A 20285-nucleotide genomic window follows, 5' to 3' on the forward strand; every position below is an offset into this window, starting at 1 on the left:
GCTGGTCTAGCTAGTATTTCAGCTATTTTATTTTTTTATTGCTTAGATGGGTGGACGAGCTCACAGCCCACCTTGTGTTAAGTGGTTACTGGAGCCCATAGACATCCACAACGTAAATGCGCCACCCACCTTGAGATATAAGTTCTAAGGTCTCAAGTATAGTTATAATGGCTGCCTCACCCTTCAAACCGAAACGCATTACTACTTCACGGCAGAAATAGGCAGGGTGGTAGTACCCACCCGTGTAGACTCACAAGAGGTCCTACCACCAGTAATTACGCAAATTATTATTTTGAAGATTTCATTTTTATCACACGATGTTATTCCTTCACCGTGGAAATCAATCGTGAACGTTGAGTGTTGTTGAGTACGTATTTCATTACAAAAATTGGTACCCGCCTGATATTCGAACACCGGTGCATCGCTCAACACGATTGCACCGGACGTCCGTTAGGCCACGATGACTTTAAAAATATAAAATAAAAAATAAATAAAAAATATAAAAATTTCGGCGTTAATTTTTCGCGGCGAAAACAACTAAACTCATTTAATCACTGCACTATTCGCCGCGACTACCGCTCGACTCCGTGGCTCGCGCCGTCCGTATTCATGCATTTGTTTTGCTCGCCCGCCGCATCGCGCGATTCGCTCGGTACATTTCGCCGGTCGCTTCGCCGGTCGCCGGTGCGCGTGGCTTGTTAGGTACATTTCTATGCGCTTGTTTTAGTCGCTAGACGCTTCGCCGTTCGCACCGCGCGAATATTCGCATCGGCGAATGTCCCGTGGCCAGGCTGTTAGGCGGGTGGGTACCAATTTTTCTAATGAAATACGTGCTCAACAAATGTTCACGATTGACTTCCACGGTGAAGGAATAACATCAGGTGGGCTGTGAGCTCGTCCACCCATCTAGGCAATAAAAAAAAACCTGTATGGATTCACTTAAGCCCCTTTTCTATGTAGCGATTTCAATAATTAATCAATATCGCTGACATTGGGTATAAATTATGAAAATTACATTCGCACTAACTAAAGAAGGTAATTCCCGTGAAAAAAAAAAACAAATCTTCAATAATTATTAATAGCATTTAATTTCAGCGTAGGTATTCCTATTTTTCTTTTTTATTTCTTCTTTCCTTCAAGAGAAAGAATTGATATTGAAATCTGCGTTATCTCGTCGCGTGTTCATTACCATAATTGGATCGCTATTCGCGGAACGATGGTCGTTTTTTTTTTTTACGTACGTAACCTTGCGCGGGCGGTATTACGGGGAAGTATTTCACGAGATACCGTCGAGACGTTTTACGCGAGGTCGCGGTATTGGCGGCTGCCAGTTGTAGTTTTGCTCTAACAGTTCTTCTTTAGCATTGTGGCACTAAGCTTCTTTAGCATTGGCACTAAGCTTCTTTGGCATTTGTTAGCATAACGTTATGCTTGGACGTTTAAAACACACATCAACATTATCTATAAATGGTGCAAAATTTTATAATTATATCTAAACTAATATTATAAAGCTGAAGAGTTTGTTTGTTTGAACGCGCTAATCTCAGGAACTACTGGTCCGATTTTAAAAATTCTTTCAGTGTTAGATAGCCCATTTATTGAGGAAGGCTATATAACATCACCAATAAATAATGTTTCAAAATATTTTCATTTTCTACGTAAATGAAGTGGGGGGTAAAATTTAGCGTTATGCCGAAGTAACAGTTCCACGCGGACGGAGTCGCGGACAAAAGCTATATGTTATAAGAAAAAAATGATGATACAACAAAATAATATAAGGATATCATTAATGTTGTCGAAGCCAAAGATAATGATAACAGGCAAGACGTTAATAAAATTTAAAAAGAGACCACAAAAGAAGCACACTAGCTTTTCAAAAAATCACCAATATCGATTTCGAATCATAAAATATCAAGAAATACAGTCGGAATGAGATTATTCTCCTTTTAGTTTGAAGTTGGCTAACAAAAGTAAACGACTGACTCTCATAGGGTTTTTTTTCTCGGACTTCAATTTCGACAGCATTGAATAGATATTATTAAGTCCATAAGCATGAAGGCCACCACAACAGTCATAAGGTCTCAACTGTTTAAAGTAACAGTGTTTGGCTGTTTACAATAAATAATTCTACAGACAGATCGGTGATGCAATCAGCGCGAATCATTGCCTACCAGTAAAATACATAATTACAAGCAAACGTACCGATTCATTAATGTAAATTTCAGACGTACTTGTTTTTCTTATTTTTTAGTTACGCAGAATGAGTGATCTGAGTGCCACCGAATTCATGCCTTATCGTACGTATTACGTGAATTTATAAATTTTGCCGGGTTGCTCTTGATGTTGCCTCAGTCTTCAATCCTTCCAGTTTGCAGGCACAGCCATTGTACAATGCTATTGAATCTTCTATCTAATATCTCAAGACTGCGACTCCGATAATGATTTCACACTTAGTGAATCTGTCTAGTGTAAAATACTAACATGGAAGTCTTTCGTGAGGGCTGGCCAGATACGTGTCTACTTACAGAATTGTCATAGATAGGATTTCAACTACGGCCTAGTCGCTATCACTCGACACGAGCACAACAGTGTGCTTAGTGTGAGTTGTTTAACGTTTTCGATAGCGTAAAAGTTAACTCAAATTTGTATGCAGTTGGAACAGCGCCTCTAGTGGCAAACGTAGGCAAATGTTCCATTTATTTTCATCATCTCAGCCTGTCCACCGTCCTCTGCTTAAAAAACTGATGTCGAGTACGGCCGGTCCTTTACCACCTGCATCCACCGTGACCCAGCTATTTTCACCAGGTCTTCGTTCCATCTGGTAGGTGGCCGTCCCACACTGCGCTTGCCAGTACGTGGTCTTCACTTGAGGATCTTTCTGGGTTAGAAATATCCTCGATCGGCCATCCGATCTTCGCGCTATTGACCTGTCCACTGCCATACAAATTTGAGTTAACTTTTACGCTATCGAGAACGTTAAAAAACTCGCACTAAACACACAGATGTCTTACCTATTATGCCGCGACGACTCATTACGTAACCGACAAGCAAAAATTAAAACCGATAATGTTTCCGCGAACGTTGGCCCAGCTTTTTGCAACACAAAGTTCTCCCCATAAAGACGAGTTGAATTTTATTAATACAGTGAATGGTAACGAGAACCAGAGGTACCTCTGGGACAGCATTGCTGATTTATTGTGAATCGCATTCAACGACAGACGCTTAATTAACTCGTCTAATAATGAGACACGATTGTGTCTCAACCCTTTATTTTCAAAGAGAACGATACGAACCATAAACAACGAACCATAAGTTCTAATAATAACGTTGTAGTGATGTTACGACGAGGATTGTTTTTTCATGCTCTCAATTGACTTGTACGTAGCTGATTGTGAATGTATGTATGTATGAATGTATTTTTTTCACGTACTTCAAACTGTTGTATCATCCATCACACCTGGCAAATGTTTCTGATGACAAAAACAATAATATGGTACTGGTATATCGTATGTAATTTCAATCTTCCAATGAAACTGGAAGGTGAAATCCCCCGAACGAGTCAAGCCTTGAGCCAGTTAGATTTGTCTTAACAAATACTTTGCATATCGTTCTAAGAACATATCTTTTGTTTTTGTTAACAATTAACTTCTTAACCTGTCACGCGCATCTATTTACATACCTATCTACGTACATTTTTACGTATCAACTTTTGCCGCAAAATCGCGCTAGTTAAGTGTGTTGGACCACTTGATATTTTAACTTAAACACAGTTCCCCTATCAAATGCTGCGGTTAAGATAATTGTTTACGTTAGCATTCATAAATTACAAATAACAATACAAATCTCAGTTCAATTGTTTTTTTTTCTTAGTACACAACTAGCGACCCGCCCTCGCTTCGCTTCGGAAACTGTGATTTATTATTGACTTCTCCACTATTTAATGGATGTTATTATACATATAAACCTTCTTCTTCAATCACTCTATCTATTTAAAAAAACCGCATCAAAATCCGTTGCGTACTTTTAAAGATTTAAGTATACATAGGGACAGAGAAAGCGACTTTGTTTTATACTATGTAGTGATACGCTGTAATTCCAAAATTACGTACATATTTTATGTCTTTGAAAAGAATTTTCAATATTTAATTGACGTATATAAGATTTTAGGTTCAATTAGTTTTTATTCTTCATTTTAAGTTACGTATAAATGCGATAATTCGTATAGAGATACATTGCACTCATAAGGTGAAGAAAGAAATCGATTAAGATTCGTCATCGGAGTCTTCAAATCCCAAATATCGTTTTCAAATGGACTTCTTGCGTCAGTCTTGCCCAGACATATCTTTCTTCGAACGAGATTTCAGAGTAGTATCTCAAGCGAGGTACAGTTGTCATCGCTTACCATTAGCGCATCTATCGTCGTTAGAATAAAAGCCCAAATAAACATATTCAACTTCCTCGTCGAACTCGGCGAACTAACCTATAGACACAGCCCACTGAGTTTCTCGATGGATGTTTTCAGTGGGTCGCGATTACGATCCGGTAGTAGATTCAGGAAAGTACTGCTCTGGTTAGGGCTAGTGTAGCAAATTCGCTCAGGTGAGCCCATGAGCTCGCCTTTTTTTTGGGGAATCCATTTACGGATACCCGATCAAGGGGGGTGACGAACCGGGTTACGTCGGACTCCGGAGCCTCCCGAGAGGAAGAGGGAGACGAGGAGGGCCAAGGTCCTCCACCTCCCCGAATTCCTCGCAGGAGACTACGCTCGCCCCGCAAAACCAACTACCGACTAAACCCCATCGAGCTCCACCACACCGGCTACACCAGACCTACGGTACCGCAGTGCGCGCCAAAAGTCCCATGAGCTCACCTACCGGTCCGCATGAAGTTGGATTAGCCCCTTAGGCTACCAAAGGTTAGGTAGGGGAAAAAAACCCAACGATTCGGTCATACAGGACAATGCATTAGCCACCGGCTCAAGTTCCAGGTTCAAGAATGAGTTGTGTATTGTAATCGAAACGAACAATGGTTCAGAACGAGATCCGAAAGGCACGGATCGGTCACGTACACAGTATTTGATTCCTTTCAGAATTTTATGAATGTAATACGGTCCTTTTTGTTGGTTTCGCCTTTTGTTCAGTTCAAGAATTTTAGTTTCAAATGTTTTTATTAGGTTCTGACGTTCGAAACTGCGTTAGGAGAGGCGAAACCGCATTACGAATATTCTTTTAAAATAAAAGTTTGTTTTTGTTATAATGATGAAAATATATAAAATATCGTTTGTATTTTAATATTAAATTCAAAGTGTTTTAACTATTTTTATTCAATCATGGATCGCAATTGCTTGAGGTGTTCAAATTATCTTGAAACCTTAAACCGCCAAATATTGAATAGTATAGTAATTGTACGTGGTAGAAAAACTTCATCGTGGTAGAAAAACCTTATTCTTTTTTTAAATATAGGAAGATCGCAAACATTAATCACCCAATGTACAACGGACTCACCTGTCCGTCCATACCAACAGAAATTCCTCAACAATACATTCGTTAGTGTTCATTAGCAATTAAATTAATAAATGCAACTTTCAAAACTACATTGACGGTTTCAATATTATTAACCCCTTGCCTGCCGTGTAGGTCACCGGTGCCCTACGCGGCGCACTCAAGTAATTATGTCGATTTCTGTTACTAAGCGCCTAAATTACCTAACTTTGCCTTCTTTTGTTTGTTAATGTATGTTTTAGTTTTTAAGTCTCTTAGAAACAGATCCATTCTTAGTATCTTCGGATTCGTCTTTCCCGAAGTCTACTAGATATTCCGGTGCCTTAATAAGATCGAAGACAGAAATCGACATAATTACTTCAGCGCACCACGTAGGGCACTGGTGACCTACATGACAGCCAAAAGGTTAACAAGAGAATAAAGCTAGCTGGATAGGTCAATCAGAAAACTAAGAACAAATTATTAATTAGTACGTATGAAAGGTAGCGTTTTTTATCACTCTAGAACTCAAAGGCTAATCAACATTTTTTGAGAATTTGACTAAAAACGGTTTGTTGTTTTACTTCGAAAGTTACAGCCGAGGACACATCTTTTAGAAGCGCAGATCCACGCAGCTATTGATTTAAGTAAATATGTCATTCGACATTGGTTTTTCCTTGGTAATTTCGATTCCAAGTTTCATCTATGTAGCGTAGTCTCCGAGTAAAAGAGCTACAACATGCGTGACTAAATCATTGGGTTTCCCTTTTTTGCCATTCGTCTACGGAACCCCAAAAAAAAAACTGGTTTTCGATTTCGCAACCTTTGATTGTACGCACGGTCAATGTATTCTTTGAATTAGTGCTATGAAAAAAAAAACCGGAAAATATACAAAAAAACATTTTATATTTGATCTATTTATTATGATTGCGTTAGAAGTGTGTTTTGCTTGTAATAGTGACTTTAATTAGTCGAATTCATTATATTTATTATTAAAAGACAAATACACTTTATTTTTAATGCGAGTATTCACATTTATAATGACATGACAGATATTTACTTTAAAATGATGATAAGCATACTTAGTTCTGTTTATTCGTAATGTATGCGTGCCTTTTAACAGGGAGTGTTGTAACTTCTTACAGTTATCGTTAGCAAAACGAAGGTTATTTTTCGTATTATTTACCACGAAAAAACAATAAGTAACATGCTAGTAGTAAGTAAATAAATTAGCGCTTTTGACCCATATCACTTGTTTAGTCACAGCGGAGCGTAGCGCCGTCGGATTTCATTGATCTATACTAATATATAAATCTATAGTGGTTTTTACGGATGTTCCGTTATAACTACTGAATCATGCATCCGACTGACTTGAAACTTGCTATCCATGTAGAAAATACATATACTCAATGGATAGGCCAATATTTATATGAGTGTTGGACTCCCTAATAATAATGACAATAAATAATAATGTTAATTTTAAATGCGCAGCGAAGCGGGCGAGTACGGCTAGCCTTCTATATGTATAAATAATAATTATAATCAATGCGCGTTTGTAGGTACCCTCTATGCGTTCTTAAGCCACTCGTCCTATTATCATGAAACTTGGTACAGTTGTTGTTGATATTCCAGTGAAGGATTATGTCATAGTATCATTAGCGTACGGTATGTGGCATGCGATAGTTACAATCGATGTTTCATACGCTTAGCGGTAGTTCTAGCTACGATTTCGGTAATTAACTATTATAACTGATAACTTTTTATTTTTTTATGTTTTTATTGCATATATGGTTGGACGAGCTCACAGCCCACTCGATTTTAAGTGGTTACCGGAGCTCATAGACATCTACAACGTAAATACCGCCAACCACCTTGAGATATGAGTTTTAAGGTCTCAAGACTCTCAGTATAGTTACAACGGCTGCCCAACCCATCAAATCGAAACGCATTACTACTTCACGGCAGAAATAGGCAGGGCGGTGGTACCTACACCCGCGGACCCACAGCAAACCCTACCACCAGTAATTACGCAAATTATAATTTTGCGGGTTTGATTTTTATTACACGCCGTTATTCCTTCACCGCGGAAGTCTATCGTGAACATTTGGCAAGTACGTATTTCATTAGAAAAATTGGTACCCGCCTGCGGGATCCGAACGCTGTTGCATCACTCAACACGGATGCACCGGACGTCTTATCCTTTAGGCCACTACGACCAACTCATGGAATAATAGTCTGTTTCTTCACCATGTCGTTTCTTTCGTACCTAAGCTGTAGGGTTGTGTTGGGGTAACCGGGCGAGTAGGTGAGTTCAGGGGGTTCTAACTTAGGGACGCATCGGCCCACCGTTTCGCTAACGACCTATACCTTCACCCTGACTACATATAGGGACACGGAGCACAATATTTTTTTGAAGTGAAAACTTCTTTAGAATCGTTGTGATTTCAAACCGGATGCAACGGAAAAAACGACAGGTAAGAGACACAAATACAAAAATGTGTAGGATGAAGCCAGCAAAGAATGAGACAGAAATATACATACTATTTAATACAGCGCCATCTGTGAGATTTTTTAATACTAACGTGTGTATGAAAGCTCTTGTTAATTTAGGATTATACGTGAAATTAAAATATCAATTCACAGAGGGCGCTACCTTACAATTATTTACTAATGACAAAATTTTACATATACTTAAGACGTTTAGAATAATTGTATTTTAATTTTGGAAGGTTTCACTTCTACCACGTGTGAATTGCACACATTTTTTATTTTTTCCAATATGCTCATATCTGATCGAAGAACAAGTTATTACATTGAAATATTTATAATACAACATTGAAACGAATCAACACGATTTGAGCCCATACGATCTTAAAATAAATAAGTACGGAGAAATTATCAGGGCGATAAGATAGGCGCCAGCTGGCACACATTCAAAACGTAAACTTCTATTTGAATACATGAAAAACGAAAAAAAAAAAACTTTATTGTTAAACTAAAAAGTAGTTTGGCAATATAAATTAATTTGCGTATCGTAATCTCGCACGGATGGTTACCATCATATAGTGCCTAAATTTACCGCGAAGCGGTAATGCGTTCCCATTTGAAGGATGGATGTGGACATGTGAACAACTTCACAGCAGGCGGGCTGGGAGCTCGATCACTGTGGTGTTAGGACCTTTTGTGAATCCGCGCGGGTAGGTACCACCACCCTGCCTATTTCTGCCATGAAGCAGTAATGCGTTTTGGTTTGAAGGGTGGGGCAGCCGTTGTAACTATACTTAAGACTTTATTAGACTTTATATCTCAAGGTGGGTGGCGCATTTATGTCGTAGATGTCTATGGGTTCCAGTAACCACTTAACACCAGGTGGGCTGTGAGCTCGTCCACCCATCTAAGCAATAAAAAAAACACACGTGTACGCAAAAAAGACAATAAACTTCAACATAGTGTTTCTCGCATAAAGACTGACCTTTTCCAAAAACACCTACGTCATATAAACAACTCCTGAACAGTGTATTTGCTTATAATATACGAAGAGGAAGTGTAGCTTTTTAAAGTACATATCCTTTTTAAACGGTTTTATTTAGCTCGACCCGTACGGAATTTATTTGTTTATTTATTTGGGTCAAAATTAGAAATTGAAATTTAAGCACCTTCCTGTTGTCAGATTGATCTGAAATTTGGTACACACATTTAATTTAGATGACAATACAATATAATAAAATCAATAACATTATAAATCTAAGATGGCCGCCGATACAAAATGGCGGATTACATATTTTTCCTTAACCCCCTCAATATGGGTATCAAATGAAAGGGCTACACGATGATTAACTTAAAAGTTTTTTTACTGATTTTTTGTAGTTTTCAGTGCACTTAAATTAAAACCGTTTAACTTAAAAGTTTTTTTACCGATTATTTCGATTAGAAATCTATTGATATTGACAAAAAAATAAGAAATCACATCGACGACATTCAAAACACTAACAAACATAGATGAGGGATATACACAACAGCGCAGACACTAGAGCTTAGTTTGAAATTAATGTATGAATCTGTATGCTGTCAATTACGTTTTTATTGCCATTGGCTATAAATAATTTATACAGCCGTGTTGTATTTTAAAACTAAAACAAAATTGTGGCTTTGCATCGAATAATGTTTTAATAATGCTGCTCTTACGGCTGATTTAAAAATTGTAAGGTTTTTTTTGTATGATTGAAGGATTACTGGTGGCCCGGAGGCCTTTCCAGTTTCACCAGGACAGGTGGGCGAGCAAAGGCTCAGCCAGGAGGGGTTGGATTTGCTAACAGCTACCCGAGCGCCTCCGAAGGAGACCTAACAGTTCAAGAGTAGCTGCTTCGCGAATGAATCTACTACCGGATCGGAATCGCGACCCGCTGAGAAGATCCGGCGAGAAACTCAGTGGGCTGTGTCTATGGGTTAGTTCGCTCGTCGAGCCCTTCGTCGCAAGCGACGGGTTCGACGAGGACGGTGACCGGTTTATTTGATAAGACCTTGTTAAAACCTCCTTATTTGTTAAGACGGTAATATTGTCCGTGACGTATCCGTTGGCGGTTATAACTTGGTAAACGATGTCAACATTTCAATTTTTTTAAGTTCGTCACTAATTATTCTAATTGCTTAAGGCCAGAAGGATAATTTTCTGATCGTAAAATAAAATTATCAACACTAAATTCCGTAAAGCGTAACGTCAAAAAACCCACAGATTTGAATTTAATTACTGAGTTTAACGTAACACTCGGACTCGATATGGCTTCGGGGAAATCGTGTTTGAAAACTGAACTTTAATTAAAAGCGTATTAACCAATAGTTAGGTATTGACATTGATAATGACGTGAAGCTTGCATGTTTTGTTTTTTGAATCATTACGTTGCCCGTGAACACGTGAATACATAGGAGTGTGAGGTAAATGATTGGCTTTTCAGAAAGCATGAAGTGTGCGACCGCGCCTTCTCGGGATACTGCTACTAATTCCATTAAAAATGAACAGATTAATAAATAAATATATAATATATGTGTGTGTGACTAGAAAATTTATTAAAAACAAACTATTGAATTACAGAAATCTATATATATAAAACTGAATTGCTGTTTGTTAGTCTCGCTAAAACTCGAGAACGGTTGGACCGATTTGGCTAATTTTGGTCTTGATTTTTTGGTGGATGTCCAGAGAAGGTTTAAAATGTAGATAAATATGAAAATGCTCGGAATTATATAAAAATAACAATTTTGTTTTTCCTTTGATGTGTCCCCCGTCGGTCGGATTCCTTTTGTTTGTTTTAAGTTTATTTTTAACAAAAGTATTCTATTTATCGATTGAGGCACTACGAAGTCTGCCGGGTCAGCTAGTTAATCAATAAATAAATACAGGAAAGAAAGTTTTTAAAAGTTGTTTTTTGAGTAAACAAATTCTAAATAAGTTATTCCAAGATTTTATTCAAAGATAAGGAGATATTATACGAAATCGTTTCTCAGAAAAAAGTAATCGAATCGAATCGAAACATACTTAACGACCCATGCTATTAAAACCAGAATTTGAATATTAATTTACAGCTCGCAGCTGTAGTTCAAACGTGACAAGTAATTAACGTAAAACTAGTATCGTATCAGATAGAATTCTCATTTACTATTACCGGGAAAATGTATGCCTAACGTGAAATTACATTTCGAAGAAACAAAATAATCGTTCTGAGCGAATTATGATGTGAAATCGTCAAAATCATAAATAATAAATACACTTTTCGAATGTTCGGAATAGACAAAAAAAAATAAACTATAAACAACACGTAGACATTAAGGCACGTGGCCCATGTAACATAATGGTCGGGCCTGATAGTTTTATCATTAGGTTATCATCTGCTAATTTAATAGCATTTCTTAGAACGTTACAGAACACAATTATCGCTTCTGTGAAGCGTCCGTCTGCATGCAATTATGTGCGTTCACATGAGAGCTTCTTAGAGGTGAGCAGTTACAAGTGAAAAGTTCCCCGGACACAAAGGAATATCAATACGTGAATGTACTTTAAGTCGAGATTGCTCGACTCAAAAGAGCCTTTCGCGTTTCCCGGTAAATCCACGATTGACTGGTGCGTGTTGCGCAATTAAATATTATAGATTCGCAACAAACAGAGAAAAAAAAACGCACAGAGCACACGTAATGCTTCCTGAGCTGCATTGAAGAACCGCATTCGATTCGGATCGATAAATTCTAAGAAAATAACGAACATACGAATAAGCAAACGGGTCGAGTGAAGAGCCTTGCTTTTTGCGGACGCCGTGGAAACGTCACACAGCGAAATGACTAAGCAAATTAAATATGCAATTTCGAAAAGGGCACATCTCTGAAAATGTTAAATGTTCAGGAAATGAAAAAAGACTGATTATTATCTAAAGCAGTGTAAAATTTAAAATATAAACTTTTGAAATAAATTTGAGTGTTAATTAGCAATTGAAAATTACTGAAATTATTATAAAATGAGCGTAGATAAGCCTCAAAACTACACGTATATTATGAAAAAAACGTATTTGACAAAATATGCGACAAGTGCCCTTTTCGAAATTGCATATTCAATTTAACACAGGCCTTCGTAAATCGTACAATACAATACAATACACATTACACAAATGCTCGTCTCGTAACACGCTCGAACGACGACAATCTCTTTCATTATCATCCACCATTCGATGTGATGTATTCGTTTAAAAAACTCTTGGAAATCGTTTAACGACCGCCCGAGGTTATCAATTGAACAACATCGTGGTTCAGCACGTTTTATCTCAATACGAAAGTTCAAAGAAACTCATGACGAAAAACTGCAGCTTCATTAAGAAAACAAAAAAAAAACCTACAATATTTAAGATCGAACAAAAAGTGAACTCCCGTTTCCAGTACACTCATATTATAATCTATTTACGATAAGTGTAACTGAGCTCATACTCAGTTACAAAACAAATGATAGCGCCGTTTTTTATTTTTCTTTATATTAATACGTGAAGCAAAAACTTTGTATCCCTTTTTACGAAAATTTCGCGGACGGAGGAGTATGAAATTTTCCACACTTATAGAGAATATAGAGAAGAAGTGCACAATGCTAATTTTTTTTGTAAATAATGCATAAAAGATACAGTAAATCAATAAAGAAAACATTACACACACTACCATGTATTTGACACACACACGCATGCATACTATTTGTTTATGGCACTGAAGTATGAAACCTTTATTTTCCAACGTTTATTTGCAGTCTGTCTGTTATAGTCTGTCAAAATGAGAATAGATTAAATATTGTTTTCTCTTTACTAATATTTGTCTAAAGGGTAGTTTAGACGAAATCTGTAGTTAAAGAAGTTTTTAAATAGTCTTTGACAATAGAATCATAATAGTGTACAAACTTATAATTTCCATTAGTTACAGTCGAATTTCGACTACCTACCAGGAGACCACTAGTAAAAAGTTCAATTGACATCGAAACCATCATTGTAAAGTGAGATTTACATGTAAATCCAGCTCGAGGGATACGAAGATTCACTTAGTTATTACCGCGAGAACCGGTTTCACCCATTTCTCTCTAAGCGCGCACGGTTTTTTTTTTTATTATTATTATTGAGAACTCCCGACATGTGACGACGATAAGGCCGGGCTCGGTTCGTGTTCGCGTCGATTCTATTTACAATCGATTTTAAAAATATCCTCAGAATTTTGATTTGTTTACGCACATGCGTCACGGAGAAAGTTACGAGGAATTTACGACGACGCTAAACGTGTTTTTAATAAAACTAACGAACGGTTATATAATAATAATAATAATAAGCCATTTATTTCTTGCTTTACAAAGTTTAAAAATATATATAAAAAATATGTATTAGTATTTAGGATGTAAAAATGTTTTGTAATGAATCAGTAAAATTTAGTTAGCAAGAACCCCGGATCGGGTAAAGGCCTCCTCCAAAGATGCCCGAGCGTCTCTATCCTGTGCTACGTCTATCCAGTTACCGTTATATAAATATATATACTTTTTTTTTTAGTATTCGAATTATTCAAATCACAATAGATTGTTTTAATAAGCTTTCACGCCCGACTAAGAACCATGCGTTTCCTCGAAATGATAATAATTGTATGTATTCATTAAATCTGGATTCTATAACGAGAACAGCACGCTATTTTACAGGAAATCACATCCATATAAAACATGTGGTTGTACGGTCTTAAAAACAAAACAATAAAAACTAAGTTCAAAAACGATTGAATTTCATATTATGATTCCGCGAAGAGCTTGGAAGTACGATACGATATCGTAGAACAAAAACCGTAGCCCGGACAATAAAATGTAATTGCTGTAATTTCATTATTTTATGGAGCGATGAGCCTGGATGATTTAGCAGTGCTAATTTAGCTCTATCGTCTGACCTATTTCATTTCTGTTTTGAAAATTTCGTTATTTTATTTATGGGTAATCGAGCTTTCGGCCCATTTGACGTTAAATGGAGCCAATAAACATCACAAGATGAATGCCGCCTCCCAACTTGAGGCATGAGGTCTAAGCCTCAATTTTATAATTTAACGGCTGTCCTGTCCTTTAAACTGGGACGCGTCACTGATTGGCAGCAGAAATTGGCAGAGTAGTTTTTTCCCCCTAATTATTCGCTGGTAACCTAACGAGGCTATTCCAGCTACGCCCGGACGGGTAGGTGAGCTCACGGGCACAACCTGAGAGAATCTGCTAACACTATCTACCACCGGATCGGAATCGTGACCCACTGAGAAGATCCGGCGAGAAACTCAGTGGGCTGTGTCTTGGGTTCACTCGTCGAACTCTTCGTCGTGATCAACGAATTCAACGAGGACGGTGACCGGTGCTTGAGGGTCCTAAGAGCACCGAGAGTGAATCCGGGGGATCCAACAAGACATGTTTCGGCGACGGCGGTTTTGCGTTGACAAAATGACCTACATCCAGTAAGAAAACTTAGGTATGCATATTGATGATCATTTCAAAGGTATTTCGGTAGGTCTCAAAATTAGCTCTATACTCGTTCAATTTTTTTTTCCTACCTAGCTGAGAGCCTTGAGAGGCTATTTCAGCGTAACCTTAACTACTAGGTGAACTCACGGGGCTCAAACCTGACGACGTTGCTAACACGAACCCTAGCGAGAGCCGTGCTTCGCAGAATCTACCACCGGATCGGAAATGCGACCCACTGAGAAGATCCGGCGAGAAACTCAGTGGGCTGTGTCTGAGGGTTACTCGTTCAAGAGGTCATAAGTTCGACACTAAGAATGTTCCGCCAAGTTTTTTTAAAGCTATATTTAGTAACTAGCGACCCGCCCTCGCTTCGCTTCGGAAACATTAAAACAAACATGAAACCAAAAAAAAAAATTTAAAAAAAGTAGCCTATGTTCATCAGGGACAATGTCGGCTTCTAATGGAAAAAGAATTTTTCAAATCGGTCCAGTAGTTTCGGACCCTATTCGAAACAAACAAACAAACAAATCTTTCCTCTTTATAATATTAGTATAGATAACGTAAGGCATGTTTACACGTGTTATTGACACGAGCAATAGACAAGTTTTAGACGTTCTCTATTGAGCAAGCATAATTTCAAAACAAATGACCCGGTGCCTCATTTAGTTGTGGTAAAATAAGATCCTTGAGTGTTTTTAATTAGAGCCTATTTCCTTGAAATTGACTTATAGTATCTGTGGTCAAATATTCGTGTTACAAAAATGGCAGAAATACTTCGAGACAGTATTAGATTTAGGGTAATTTTTTTTATATTTATGTACCGACTCGACATTGCCTATATTATGTACCTACTACGTTTTTGATTTGACACTGACTGACATTACGATGTGACAACAGTATAATTATCTATCATTTATCGTACCGTTTTGCACGCTGATTCGAATACTTTAGTCGACCACGGAATAATATTTTTAAATTTCGATAAAATCAGACACGACGACCGCCAATCGAAAGGTCAAGTACTAAACCAGATATTAAGATTATGTTTTCAACATTTGATTCAAGATATCCTTACCTCGGGTGCTTCAGAATCGACCGCGTGCCGTAACTTCGCTCTCCCAGCACCGCCCGCGCTCCTGATCGCAGCCATGAGGTCCGCGTGAGCATCACCAGTGCCGGGAGGAGATAGCGGCGAAACTTTCTCTTCACTGTTAAACAAACGGAGTCATTTTAGAACAAAATGTGGCCACCGTCACTCATTAATTTTAACACTGCCGAGCAGAGAGCCCAGTCCCGCTGCCTGATCTTGAGGACTCCCTTATAAAGAATATAAGACAATATAAGCGTGCTGTACGTGCAGAGCCACTAGTAGAAGTTCGTTTAATCCATTTAAAAATCATGAGTTTACATTCATCGGTAAATCTTATTTTTATAATTTACTATATAGCTGACCCGGCAGACTTCGTAGTTCCTCAATCGAGAAATAAAAGACTTAAACTTTTGTATAAAATAAACTTAAAACAAACAAAAGGAACTCGTCCGAAAAAAAAAAACAAAATTGTTATTTTTATTTAATTCCGAGCATTTTCATATTTATCTACCTTTTAAACCTTCTCTGGAATTCCACAAATTATTCAAGACCAAAATTAGACAAATCGGTCAATATAGGAGTTAAAAATCATTTTTCAAATTTCAACATACATTGATGCACGAACTGGGATATTGAATGCGATTGCATTACGATATGTAAATGATGTGAGAATTGTAAAGCGAACATTGATTATCGTACGTGAGCTTGTCGCGCGACACGGCCAAGGCCATTCCGTAATTATGAACCAGTACAATATACTGCTCTGCTTGTGAATTTATTAATAGACTAGCTGACCCGGCAGATTTCGTAGTGCCTTAAATAAACTTAAAACGAACAAACGGAATCCGTCGGACGGGGGACACATCAAAGGAAAAACAAAATTGTTGTTTTCATTTAATTCCGAGCATTTTCATATTTATCTACCTTTTAAACCTTCTCTGGACTTCCACGAATAATTCAAGATCAAAATTAGCCAAATTGGTCCAGCCGTTCTCGAGTTTTAGCGAGACTAACTTCGATCAGTACTATTATTGATCGAAGGAGACTAACGAACAGCAATTCATTTTTATATATATAGAAGAAGAAGATAGAAGACAAGATCAGTAAAAGCTTCGTTTATACGATCCCATTTATTTAGTGTACAAGAAAATAATGTTAATTCAATTTTATTTTTTATTATTGATAATATAGGTGAACGAGCTCACGACACACCTGGTGTTAAGTGGTTACCGGAGCCCATAGACATCTACAACGTAAATGCCAACGCCCATCTCGAGACATGACTTTTAAGGTCTCAGTATAGTTATACGGCTGCCCCACCATTCAAACCAAAACGCATTACTGCTTCACGGCACAAATAGGCAGGGTGGTGGTACCTACCCGTGCGGACTCACTAAACGTCGTCGTACCGCCAGTAAAGCTAATTATGTAGGTAAAGCAAATTTTAATTAAATGCTATTATGCTTCGAATAACACAAACAAATTACCAAACTTCCACTAATTACCCAATTTAATTTCTATTTTAATATTGGCTGTCCATTTTTTTTGTTACTAAGGAGCTACGACAAAGTAAAGAAGGCGCAATTAGGTAAGATAATGGCACCTAATTGTGCGGGCTCAAATACGCCCTACTGCTATATCAATTTATCCGTCATAATGTTATTGGCAGATGTATAAAAAACAGGAAGACGCGACAGGAAAAATAAATTGATTCCCATGTATCTACTGAAGTATCACACGCATCTCATGCGTGACAATGAGGGATTGAGATTTGAATTGAGAAGCGAATGAAGTGGTACGAATATGTTTGTGATACTTAATAATCGCATATTTACATCAAAAAAATATGTTATTTATTGTCATTTATTATTATTATTATTTTTATTGCTCTGGTGGGTGGACGAGCTCACAGCCCACCTAGTGTTAAGTGGTTACTGGAGCCCATGGGCATCTACAACGTAAATGCGCCACCCCCCTTGAGATATAAGTTCTAAGATCTCAGTATAGTTACAACGGCTGCTCCACCCTTCAAACCGAAACGCATTACTGCTTCACGGCAGAAATAGGCAGGGCGGTGGTACCTACCCGCGCGGACTCACAAGAGGTCCTACCACCAGTAAAAAATTAGTCAAAGACATGAACTTATCTCGGTCGTTATTAATGGTTAAAATGCCCGGACGACTGAAGTGTCATTAGATTTGAATATTGTGCTAACTAACGCTAATTATTTCACGAGTACATTAGATCCCCGTACGAATACGTTGCTAGCAGGTTGCGCAATACCGTCTTTACCATAAGGGCACACGGGGCCCGTGCCCAGAGCCCCCATTCTCAGGGGGCCCCTAAGGACCGACAATTTCTCTCACACATTTATTCTCAAAACATTTTTGTTGGGCGCATTACACTTTTTTTACAAATCAGTAATCTTATCAGAAGGTATTTACAAGGCATATACTACGCCATTATATCGATGACTGCGCCTATTCCTACTGTACTAATTAATAATTATAATATTTCCGAACGCATCTAAAAACCAGCAGCATTCTAATATCATTAATGACATATTATATTATCATACTGTATTTGATTACCTATAATAAATTGTCATACTCAGTAAAAAAATGTTATTATAATTCGCTTTCCAAAAGGGCCTCAAATTCTTGTGTGCCCAAGGGTCCCAGCCTAATTTAAGATGTCCCTGAGGTTGCGATCCCTGAGTAGACGAGGATACAGTCGATATACCGACACGTACCTATATTGCGATAGGCTTCTGTTATGTGCCATCTCGTACCTATGCAAACACGAACACGAGATACTACCGTTCCACAAAGGTTTACATACGAGTTTATATTTATTTCTGTACATATCACGTTTTGTGACCAACCAGAGCCCTAAATACAGCGTCGTTATCGTCGCTCCATCCTTTTTACGGCTTTATTTCTTCGAAATCTTTCAGATTGATAGTTTTCCTCGAATACGAGAATGCTAAATTAAATGAATCCGCCTACAAAATTCGAGCACATGGGTTTCGAGATGCTTCCTTTAGAAAAAAATATGCGTAATGAAGCAAAAAATATTGGAATATGGAAATATTTTTACATTTCAATAAAAAGGTGACAGCGTGACGCCTACGTTAAATTAGTTATTTTTCCATAATGTGAAACGTGCAAAGGCACAAAAATCAAGCTCATTTTTACATTACATTAGAGCATTTCAAGGTTTCGCATTTGAAATCGCCTCGATCGATAAGTCTAGACTCAATCTTGTGTTAAAACGGATAAATTTATCAGATTTACTACTTTATCCAATTATCGCTCTGAATATCACAGAAAATATTTTCCAGTTTGGAAATGACGAAGTTATAAAATTATTTTATTAGTTGAATATTTTAGAGTATACTCCTGTGCTCGATCAATGCGACTTAATCCAAAAGGCTAAAGTCGTATATCCAACTACTTCAACCATTGAATTAAAACAATATTCGAATAGATTATCGGAACGCGAACGTTATCAAAAAGGCGCAAGAACTACATAGCATCATGAAATAAAATGTTAGATACGCTTTTGAATTACCGCAGTAACCATTTAAGAAAAAGAAAGAAAAAAAAAACTCGATTCGCAAGCAACACTTCTGGAGGCATGGGAATATTATGAATCTTCATTCGCTATTAAATACCGAACCATGTACGGAACGTTTCATTAATACTGATTGGGTAACGTTTATAACCTAACACCATTTCAATAGCGCTCGGCACCCAAGTTTTTAGATGCATACTTATGCATATTCGCATCTATTATTGTACACACGTATGTATGTATATTCATATTGACGTTGATCAAGATTGTTTTTTTTTTAACAACATTGTTATCCGAGTTTAAAACTAGTCTGCGATCGCGATTGCAAACAAGACATTCCGGACTACTAACGCAGTGCACCTGCTGAATTCAATGTAAAAAAAAAACCTGACCACGCTCTCGCCTAAGTTTTATTTATCGAGACAAAAGTGTTTCTTTTTTATTGCTTAGATGGGTGGACGAGCTCACAGCTCACCTGGTGTTAAGTGGTTACTGGAGCCCATGGACATCTACAACGTAAATGCGCCACCCACCTTGAGATATAAGTTCTAAGATCTCAGTATAGTTACAACGGCTGCCCTACCCTTCAAACCGAAACGCATTACTGCTTCACGGCAGAAATAGGCAGGGTGTTGGTACCTACCCGCGCGGACTCACAAGAGGTCCTACCACCAGTAATCAGTGTGCGTTTAAAATAATGTCAATATAAATTTCAACAAAACAAAAGGGAACGAATTTCCCCTCTTTTTCAAAATGTTCCCCCCTTTAAATCCCTACTTTAAAATTTGGTAGTATCAATTGCCTATTCACGATAAGTTTCGTATTTTGTTAATTATAATGTCTAAAATTTAATAATAAAGAATAATCTCTAAAATTGCAGCTGAACGGTTTGGTCAAACTTTTTAACCAATCTGGCCAAACTTCATAAATTAGTCAAAGCCGATTGAAACCACAAGATATGCGTATGGTAGCTTTACTTCATTGACCACTTTACAATGTCATCACAATGTAATGACATGTTTAAAACACGACAGAATCTTGCGATTATTTTAAAGATAGTGTTGTTAAAACATAAATTAATATCTTAATATTAAAGACCACATTATTATACTGATTCCTATCGTATGGATTTTCGCGAGCGATTTTATGG

At 37.6% G+C, this 20285-nt stretch overlaps 1 protein-coding gene across 2 annotated transcripts in view; it reads right to left on the bottom strand.

Annotated features, from left to right (window-relative positions):
• The window catches only part of LOC101742187 (WASH complex subunit 1), a 64938-nt gene that overhangs the window by 16036 nt on the left and 28617 nt on the right, over positions 1–20285 (bottom strand). For both annotated transcript variants that reach the window (XM_004921987.5, XM_012690829.4), the window contains exon 5: positions 15545–15677. In XM_004921987.5, the coding sequence (XP_004922044.1) occupies positions 15545–15677 (133 nt within the window). The remainder of the gene's footprint in view (positions 1–15544; positions 15678–20285) is intronic.

This window comes from Bombyx mori, chromosome 17, assembly GCF_030269925.1.
Source record: "Bombyx mori chromosome 17, ASM3026992v2".
Lineage (NCBI taxonomy): Eukaryota > Metazoa > Arthropoda > Insecta > Lepidoptera > Bombycidae > Bombyx > Bombyx mori.